Here is a 10,951-nt window from a genome sequence, read left to right on the forward strand (position 1 = left end):
TGCAAATCCTTGTTATTGTTGTAGCGTTGTGGTACTGAAATATTGCCAATGTATTTGAGAAATTTAAGTGTACATATGTTTGCTTTAAATTTTTGACTGACTTGTTCTTCTCTGAAATCCTGTCTCATGAAATAGATGTATAGGTGTTTTTAAAGCTTCAGTTTCAGTTTTCATATATGGAAAGGAGATGTCCAGAAGAGATTATATTGTTTTAAATTGTGTGAGGCTGTGGAAATATTTTTGTGATAGGTCATTTGTGTAGTGGAGGTCTGCTTATAACAATATAAAAGGGCCAACTAAGGCTGTGGTGGAGGAGTCTGATGTGACATTGTTCGATGGGACCAAGAAATCTTGGTGAGTTAACCTCCTGAGACCTGAACTGTTGTTTGGAGTGCATTTTTAATTTGTCATACTTACTGTATTTGGGATTCATAGTACCTAAAAAAGTTTAAAAAGCTTTTTTTTTTCTTTCTTTTTTTGTTTTTGTTTTTGTTTTTTTTTCTTTCTTTCAGAAAATACAGGTTACTGGATAAGTTTTAGAGCATATGTTCTGGCTGTGAGCCGTCCAGTTGGTCAGTTTTTAGGTATTCAGTCAGTAAGAGATGGTGTCAGTAGTTACTGAGACAGGTATGGTGGAGGCATTTTCTTTGTTCTTTAATGATGGTGAAATCTTTTCACAAAGTCTAAACCTAAAAATAAATGTTTTCCCAAAAATTGTATGTAAATTCCCTGAAATTTCCAGCAATAATTACAAATACAATTCCCCAATTCCCATCAAAGTGCTCAAAAAAGCCTTTCAAAAGATGCAAACATTTTCCCCAAACTTCCATGAAAATATGTGAACATTTCTTTGCAAATATCCTAAAATATCAAAACAAATTCCCTTACATTTTCATGGATTTTCAGGAAATTTTCATAGCAAATTCTACCAATATTTTGAGTTTATTCCTTAAACTTCAACGGACTTTCTGGACAAATAATTAAAAAAAATTTTAAAGCATAAAATTATTGCTGAGTTGTAGTAATTTCCTCATATGTACATGCAGGGTCTAAGGAGGTTAAACACAGTCAGACAGCATCACCACTGCCATATGTATTACAGGGTTTTTGCCAGAGGGTGGCAGTGTGCCCCAGCTAGTCTAACTGGCATTTATGGGAAGAAGTCAGACCACAATAATGACATAATCATTATTCAGAGCTTGATCATGTTAATTATTCAGTGTTCAGTCTCAGGTCAGATTTAAATGATATACATGTGTTCTCACTGCTTTCTTCACTCAAACCCGGGCTCAATTAATTCCTTAACTGAAAATGAGTACACCTTTGGGGGCTCAGTCAATATTGTCTTTGGCTGGTGCCCCAAAGCCTTTATTTTATTGAGCTTAGGCTCGCTACATTTGTCTTTGTCAGCTTTTTGGTGTTCAAACTGAGCAAGAGTGAGGACTTACACATTAAAAACAGAAGCTAAGGCTCCTTCTGTTGACACAAGCATACATCCTCAGTCTGAATTATGCATCAAGGTTACCTGCTGGCAATCAATGGAGTCATTATTAAAACAGAACAATAAAACAAACAAACAAGCCGATGTGCAGGCTGACACAGACAGGATAACACAAGTTGAATTCATTAGTCTTGAACATAATGAAAAGTATGACTGCTTTTGTTCATGCTGTGGTGAATTATTCTGAAAAGAGAATAGATTCATAAAACAGCAGGGCAGAGTCAAACATGCAGGTGCTACATTTACTTTATATGTCAGTGAAAAATATAAACTCTGATTTTGTTCTGCATGGTTAGTTCATTTTCCAGTGCAGCATAGTAACAAAAATTTTCAATTATCACACATCTCTCCCACTTAAAAGCAATTTTAGTCACCCAGACTAATTAGCACTATGGTTAAGATAGGCTTCCTTTGGTTTGTTTTGTGTGCTCAAACTGAAATACCCTTACACATGTGATGAAACCCATTTCAAACTTTATTAGTCGAAGAGTCAGAGAGGCAAAGTCATAGAAATAAAGGATTAACATTTTTTCTTCTTGAAATAAACAGATTACAGAGGAGCTGATGATATTTTTCTAATGGCAGTAGTTTCAGGTAACATGTCTGTAACTGGATGATTGTGCAGCTACAAACATGACAGACAACCACTTTAGTCTTTCTGATTTTAGACAGTAAAATCACACTATCAAAAACTTATTCAAAGACAAAAAAATATGTCAAAAGTCTGAAGGGACTGAATTTGGTGTAACCCTTTTGTATCTTTATTTTATTTAACAATTCTTTTAAACATTTCACTTGAGATTTAATATCTCTTTTCATGAGCATCCTGTCCAGGACATGCTGCAGCACAGTAAAATGAGTTTGTATGGGCAGCCCATATTCAAGACACAAGGCAATGACATACTAGTACTAAAAAACATGAAATAGAAAAACAGAGCAATGCATATTTGTAGGATCACTTACAATCAAATAAATATATCAGGCAGAACATCTACAGCCAGATACGTCTGCATCCAAGTCATTTAACATCAGCTAAAAACATTCAATGAAAGCAGATCATGTTTCAGCTCTTTTCACTATTTGTTCCGAGCAAAATGAGCAGCAAAATTATACACCTTTTCTCACAGTCTGGTTTCTTACCCGTGGAAGAGTAAAAGAAGATGCCAGACAAAAGATTATGAGCTCCTGTACTTTTCCCACTGATGGAGCTCAAAAGGTAAGGAGGAAGTAGACCTATATTAGTCTTATAGATAAGAAATCTAACAAACAGTGATTAGTGATCGCTTTAAAATGAGTGATGAACCTGAAGGCTTTATGAACACAATGTCCAGCACAGTAAACTCTCGCTTAAGATGCAAAAGAAAGGCAGATTTTGAAACAAAAATGCAATCCTAGTTGCTGAATATGGGGTGTTAGAGAGATAGAGTCTATTCATATTAGGGCCATCATACTATTAAATGTTATAACCATGATCAATCATGGAATTTCTGTTGTTAAGCATGATTAATCTTACTTTTTGGTGGTTTTTGAAATTCCACAATTTTACCATTAAAACTGTTTTATTTCATTTTTGATGTTTCTATTGTCTTAAGCTGTGTGTAGCTGACTTTTTGAAAGGATACAGACCCTTTTTTTTTTTAAGAAATGAATTGTCCACTTAGCCAGCTGTGAGATTTTTAACTGAAGTGAGACACTAGGGAGCAGTGGTGGACTCATTTTTACATCTCTGTGGCTGCAGGGAGACGCTGCAATGGCTTATCTAAAGTGTGCTGAAAGGCAAGCCTGTAAAACAGCAGTGACAGGACCCTGACAAACCCAGAGAATGAGCCCGACTCAGCTGTTCTTCATATCAATGCATGTGTGTTCAATAAGTAGCATTAGTGCTAACATTCTGGCTATCAGGATGTTGGAATTATCTTTATGCTACTTTTCACCATTTTTGACCCATTTTGCTATTTCTTTTTGCCACTTTTATCACACTTTTGCCATTTTCCACCCATTTTTAATGATTTCCACTCATCATTTGCAGCTTTGTACCCATTTTTGCTGATATTCTTCCCCTTTTTGACACTTTTTTTTTCACTTTCAACCCATATTTGCCGATTATTACCTGTTTGCCTCTTTTCACAGTTTTTAATCATTTCCATTACACCATGTTCCAAATTATTATGCAAATGATATTTTCAATATTCAATGAATATCAATCATAATCAATGCAAATGATAGTCATATTTTTCAAGCCACCAATGGTTAGAGCATAATTCAAATTTTATTGAACAAACTTTTTTTTTTTTTTCAAAAATAAAAAACTCAAATGCACTCTTCCACATTAGTGCTCACAGCAGAGTTTCTAAACATGTTGTAGCTGGTAAAGAACTGGAAATTCTCATTTGTTGAATTTGCAGCATTATGAGGTCATATTTACTGAAATCTAAAGCTATTTCAATAAAAAAACACCTGAACAGGCCAAGTTAGATGTTAACATAGGAGCCCTTCTTTGATATCACCTTCATAACTCTTGCATCCTTTGAACTTGTGAGTTTTTGAGAGTTTCTGCTTGAATTTCTTTGCAAGATGTCAGAATAGCCTCCCAGAGATGCTGTTTTGATGTGAACTGTCTCCCACCTCCATAGATCTTTTGCTTGAGGATGCTCCAAAGATTCTCAACGGGGTTAAGGTCAGGGGAGGATGGGGGCCACACCATGAGTTTCTCTCCTTTTATGCCCATAGCAGCCAATGACACAGAGGTATTCTTTACAGAATGAGATGGAGCATTGTCATGCATGATGGTAATTTTGCTACGGAAGGCATGGTTCTTCTTTTTGTAACATGGAAGAAAGTGGTCTGTCAGAAACTCTATATACTTTGCCGAGGTCATTTTCACACCTCCAGGGGCCTACCACTCTCCCCCATGATTCTGGCCTAGAACATGACTCCGCCTCCTCCTTGCTGACATCACAGCCTTGTTGGGACATGGTGGCGATCCACCTACCATCCACTACTCCATCCATCTGGACCATCTTGCACGCCACTCATCAGTAAACAAGACTGTTTGAAAATGAGTCTTCATGTATTTCTGGGCCCACTGCTACCGTTTCTGCTTTGAGCATTGGTTAGAGGTCGCTGATTAGTAGGTTTATACATGACTGCAAACTTCTGGAGGATCCTACACCTTGAGGTTGGTGGGACTCCAGAGGCACCAGCAGCTTCAAATACCTGTTTGCTCCTTTGTAATGGCATTTTAGCATCTGCTCTCTTAATTGGATGAATTTGTCTGGCAGAAACCTTCCTCGTTATGTCTTTATGTGCACAAACTTGTCTGTGCTCTGAATCAGCCACAAATTTCTTCACAGTACAATGATCACGAGTTCATGAGTAATGATCACAAGTTTTTCTGAAATATCTAATGTTTTCATACCTTGTCCAAGGCATTGCACTATTTGAGGCTTTTCAGCAGCAGAGAGATCCTTTTTCTTTCCCATATTGTTTGAAACCGGTGGCCTGCTTAATAATGTGGAACATCCTTCTTCAGTAGTTTTCCTTTAATTTGGCTCACCTGGCAAACAAATTATCACAGGTGTCTGAGATTGATTTCGGTGACCCAAAGAGCCCTGAGACACAATACCATCCATGAGTTTAACAGAAAAACCAAAAATTTAATGTTTATGACACTAAAATCCAATTTGCATGATAATTTGAAACGTGGTGTAAAGTTGTCTCTGTTTTTTTTCTATGTTATTTTCTGGCATCTGGACACATGTGCAAAGCCTGGCTTATCTTTGAAGTCTGACATTACTTTCTACTAACTGTTTAGTTCAATGTGTCCATCCACACTGTTATCCACATCCACAAAGGTAATTCTGTTTTCAGTAAAGGGATTACATTTTGAAAAATGTTATAATGCACCACAGCATAAGTAAATAAAACTCAATTTTATTGCTTTGATAAGAGTTATTATAAATCAGGTTAAAAATAAAATATGGTTATCACAGCTTAACTTTTACCTTTTTTTGTAAAAAGTATTTTTCTTTATGACAAATGGTTACAAATTAGTTTAGCTCAAGCCAGTATCTTGAATCTTTTATAGTTGGATACAGTAAAATATACAAAGCATTTTTTTTTTTATTTTTTATTTTTTATTATTTTACCTTCTAACTACCTGAAGATTTGATTAAAAAATCATGTCTAGACTTCCAGGTCTACTCCTACCAGAAGAATTCATACTTTAAATGTAAAGTTCTCTTTTTGACAAATATTGAACCTCAAGTGAATTGAGAAGCATGGTTGTTTGTAGAAATTACTCAAACAGTGCAATGAGTAAACCATACAGAAGCCAACAGAGAGCAAAATAGGCAATACTGACCCTTTCATTTCTCAAAAGAAAGGGTGCATCATGGGATCTGTGCTTACTCTAATTGGGCAGAGACATCAGCGTCCTCAACAGTTAACACTCTGTAACATGTTTGGATCTGCAGTTTGAATTCATGAGAGGGTATTCCTCGTGATAGACACACGTTGCCGTGGGATAGATTGACAGATACCTGGCAGGTTTAAATTAACTCTAAAGATATGGTGTGTAACGACACAGGGTCTGGGTTTGAGGATATTTTTCCTCAACATTCAGGAACAGACATCCCACATGGTAGCCTCTTGTGAGTATGATCAGCGAAACAAAACAAAAAAAAACTTCACAGCTGACTCATATTTGACAGTATGTCCAGAACATTTTCATGGACAGTTTGTACTTAAAACTAAAAACACCTAAAGATTGTTTTAAGTGTCTCACCTGTCATCTGGGTTTTGAATGCTTTTTCTTTAGGGACTTGAATTTGCTACAGCCTCCTGTATCCACCAATCACATCCTATTGTCAGACCTCCTAACCTACTTGTGTACAATTGTTCTGCACCTGGACGTTCCCTTATCCCAAGGTTGTAAGAGAAAGTAATCACAGCTTAGACTGAGCATTTATGAGGAAGAAGAAAAGAAAATATAGCAATTTTATGTTCTGTACTGACCCAGCCTTTGGATATATTTAAAATCTTGACATAAAAAAAACTTTTCTGGCTTATTTTGAGTAGCTAATGTAGCAAAATTATTATTATTATTTCAACAAGGGTGAAACAAGTTGTTTTGGTTTGATTTCAAGCAATGCAAAAGAAACTGAAATAACCATACGCATACACTAACATGCTTCACTGCAGGGTTGAGTTTCATCTACCTTTATTCTTTCTAATCTGTTTTCTAAGTCACATATCAGGCTAAATTTGTGGACACAACTCTCATGTCTTTTATCTGAACCTTGAAAATGTCGTAAAGCATCAGACAAGGCATTGTGGGAGGGATATTTAAATAGCATGTCCGTTACCTTCAAAGGATCAGCCCCAGGCAAAGACAGCTACATGGGCCATATCTCTCACTCTCTGGGCCGCTATTGATCGACAGGGCAGATCATCGCTTTATGAAAAGGACAGTGCAAAAAGATGATATCGATTTCATGTAGAAAAATTCAGCAAAAAACATGTGATTTATATAAGCTGCCTACATTTGTGATTTATATAAGTGTTATTTTAGAAGAGCGAAACTGTATTAGTCACCCTGAACTATCATATTTTAATGTCAGGCCTATAAACAAGGGTTGTGAGGGTCACCCAGAACTCCATGGGGAGAACAAGAAGAGGAGACAAGTTTAACTATGAAGCTAAGACATTAGAGATGTAAATATAGAAATGAAGTGATGACCTTTTTAAAGCCACTTGAAATTAAATCAAAGAATTAGTCACTTTATCAGGGCATTATTGGACTTTTAATTGTCTGCACCCTTCATAATCCTTGGTTAAATCTAAACAGCAAAGAGAACAATGTAAATTGTGCAAATGATTAGTTTGACCTTGAGACAAGATTTGTGTAAATCAAAGTCTGTCAGTGAGCTCAGTCATAATTTATTTGGCAGAGTCAGTGCAGTGCATATATAGGTTATAATTTAATAAAAAACAAATCCAAACAACCAAACATTGGGAAATATCATCAAACAAATAGGAGAAAAATGTATGTCCATGTGATGCAAATGGCACGTGAGCTGGATGCGACAGTAACAGTTGATTACAATCATGAGAAGGAGCCTGTACATTGTATCTAATGTATTTATATGAACCTAAGAGGCCAGCTGACCTCAGATCCATGCCAAACTCTCATCCTCTGTATCACTTTCTGCTGTGGATGTAGCTTTCTAAAATTCTCATCAACAAGTCCGCCTCCTGAAACAGAACGCACAGAACAGCATGTTTATTCACAGAACAACCACTTTAGACTGTTTAATAGGCAAAAAAATGAAAACAGAGAAAGAAAAACTCACTTGATTTTTCGAGTGGCTCTCGTCTGTGTCCACCTGCGCCCGCAGAGCCTCCCGCAGAAACTCTTGGAAAAGCTCCCCGATCGCGCCCCGCTCCTCAGGCAGGGCTACCAGCGCATCAACGCCCTGTCCCTCCGCTGAGGGCAGCAGGGGAGCATCCATCACGCTCTTCTTGCCCATGAAATGTCCTGTCAAAGCAAAGGAAAAACGTTTAACTCAAAGAGACCTGTTTGAGAGAAAAATAACTTTGAAAGTACATGAGAAAATCTGCATTTGACAATCTTAGACTATAGTCAAGAAAAAATATTTACATCCGTAAAAATCCACCAAAGGTAAACATGACAGGTTGGTTCGCTGATGCGATCAGGAGATTCTTCTTACCTGTAGCCCAAAGATTCCCTCTTGGATTCACTTTAATTTTCGCAACTTTATTCCTAAGCTCAGTCAGATCGAAGCTGACAGCAGTGTTGAACGACACGAAAGAAAAGAAGATTAGTAAAGAAAAGAAGCCACACTGGCAGACATTATTCAGAGTGAATCCTCTCATCTCAGCGCAGAGTGGCGAACCGTCTTCCAGAGCGCAAAATACTCCCAGAGCCTCCTGTTGGTCGTGGATTGTTAGACGCACCCTTCTTTTATAGGCGCCCCACAGTGGGGTGGGCTTACTTTATGTTGCGTGTTACTTTATACTCATCCAGCTGCGTCAATCGTAATGTAATTTGATGACTTATTGATGAGGTTTCATTGGAACGAGCGATGGAACGAGCTGCTGGCTGTGCGTCTTTTACGCACGACACGATTCATTTTCAACTCAGGACAAATGCAAATGTTTGAAGGACGATTGTGTTTCTCCTTCTTGCACGTTCACTCGGTGTGTGAGGACGGCCCGATCTAGGCAGATTTACACATGTGCCATGTTCCTTCCATATCTTGGTGATGGATTTAACTGAACTCAGGGGGGATGTTCAGTGCTTCTGGAAATGTTCTGTAGCCATCCTCTGACTTATACTTTTCAATAACCTTTTCTCTGAGTTTGTTGGAGTGTCCCTTTGTCTTCGTGGTGTAATGGTTGCCAGGAATACTAATTAACAAGTGACTGGGACTTCCAGACAGAGGTGTCTTTATACTACAATCACCTGAGACACATTCACTACACTCAAGTCCACATTTCCTTAATTGTTAGACTACTAGCATCAATTAGCAAGACCTCTGTTAAATTAGGCCAGTCATTTAAAAGGGTGTCAATATTTAAGCAGTCTTTTATTTTACATTCATTTTTTTATTTCATTGAATAAATTGATGTTAAAGAGTTTTTTATTTTTAAATTTTTGTTAAAAAAAAGTCAAATTATACTGACCATGTATGATTTATAAAATCAATAACAGGGTTAATCATGTAAGGGGGTGAATACTTTCTATTGACAATACAAAAGAGAATGAATTTGCCTTATTGTCAATTAGAGTACACAACTATAAGTCATGGTGACCTATGCTTCATTATCAGTTGAACATGAGGATAGTCAAGGATTAATATCATAATAAATCAATATTTTGTGGCAAATAACACAATTCAACTGAAATTAGAAACCCCCTTTCTTTAACCTGGATAGGTCTTTTTTCAGTAATGTTAACAGTGTGGAAAGGTCCATTGAACCAAACCATATGGCTAACCATTTGCCTTCATAGCTTTACCATGACTTGAGGAAAAAAAGTCAGGATGCCAGAAAATGAAGAAACTGAGGCACCTTGGTTGGGAAAATATGAAGCCAATATTAACTTGTTAGAATCCTTTCAGCTTCAAAAAGAGGCAAATGTTAGTCAGGAGGATAACCAGTGCTACTGATATATTTCTCATGCATTCATATTAGTGGACCTCACCCGGGGAGGGCCCTTTTGACGGGCTTTTCAGGGCCCCAGTCAATTCTATAGGCAGGCAACTCCACAGCTGAAGTGGAATAGTTCATTTAGGGTTGTGAATGTGATTTTACCCCTGTGCAAACAGCTTTATACACACATTTCTTTGATAAAAGATCCCTAAAAGATTAAATATACTGTTTTCTTGTTTACATCCAATCTGCCAAATATATATCACATCAAATGGTATAACCTATATAACCTAATCAATCTTTTTTTTTCTAGAGCAGACTGTATTATCATCAGTAAGGACACTTAGTTTATCATACTAATTATGTTTCACCACAGCAAAGGATAGATGTTTTATGTCCTCTCTTAATGGAAGTCTGCTGGGTCTGTTTCTTTGTTTTTTTTCTTCAGGCTGTATTTGCTATGCTCAGTATATTGATTTTAATATTAGTTTTCAAGAGCCACCTTTGGCATACATTACCTTGTACTGTTAAATTGTATATTCAAAAAAAGTCTAAGACAAATGTATGCCTTTGTATGCAAAAGTAGTGAAATTATTTTCTATTTCTGTTTTAATCCACCACGAACAAAAGACTGTAACATTTAGCAAACATTTCCTTTGACCAGGTAGAAACCCTGAGCAGAACCAGACTTATGTTAAGCCATCATCTGGAAATGCCGTGGCTAACACTGGATTATTTTTAAGGATTACGTGCACTGTTGGTGTGAATTGTGTGGGAAGATCTATGCAGTGGCAGCAGTGATTAATAATGCTTCCGTAAAGAGCAACAAATATAGCCATTTCCTTCCCAGGTCCTCCTCCCATGCTCAGGTCTAGGCCTGGCCCATCACAATGAGCAACATGACATTTGGCCAGTTGCAGCATGCTGCTGTGTTCACCATCAGTCCTCTGAGGACAGGAGGACCTGCTGATTCTCTCTGCTAATTTAGAGCTGATAAGACAGAGCGCCTTTTTGTCACTTCAGGGTGCTAAAGTTGCGAGTTTCATGGCAGAGCTGTAGCTATCGGCCTGCTCTTTTTGTAACCTTTGGCATTCACACACACGTTTAGGATTTCAGACATTCTGCTGAGCTGAATGTCAGTCTCGTTAGAAGACACCATCACAGCATCACAGACCAAATTCACTGATTAGATTAACTTCGACGTTTTAAGATACACCGTGCTTTTCTTATGACTTACACTTAAGTCTTGGGTTTAAAACTGATTTTTCATAGCTC

At 37.3% G+C, this 10,951-nt stretch overlaps 1 protein-coding gene across 1 annotated transcript; it reads right to left on the reverse strand.

The window, feature by feature from the left end:
• Nucleotides 1-7,623: 7,623 nt before the first annotated feature.
• Nucleotides 7,624-8,427, reverse strand: nmbb (neuromedin Bb). Its single transcript, XM_041795037.1, has 3 exons — nt 8,233-8,427; nt 7,855-8,039; nt 7,624-7,756 (listed from the first exon to the last, which is right to left on the reverse strand). The coding sequence occupies exons 1-3, from the start codon at nt 8,396-8,398 to the stop codon at nt 7,703-7,705; spliced, it is 405 nt and encodes a 134-aa protein (XP_041650971.1). The 5' UTR covers nt 8,399-8,427; the 3' UTR covers nt 7,624-7,702.
• Between the last annotated feature and the right edge of the window lie 2,524 nt (nt 8,428-10,951).

This window comes from Cheilinus undulatus, linkage group 1 (genome assembly GCF_018320785.1).
Source record: "Cheilinus undulatus linkage group 1, ASM1832078v1, whole genome shotgun sequence".
Classification (NCBI taxonomy): domain Eukaryota; kingdom Metazoa; phylum Chordata; class Actinopteri; order Labriformes; family Labridae; genus Cheilinus; species Cheilinus undulatus.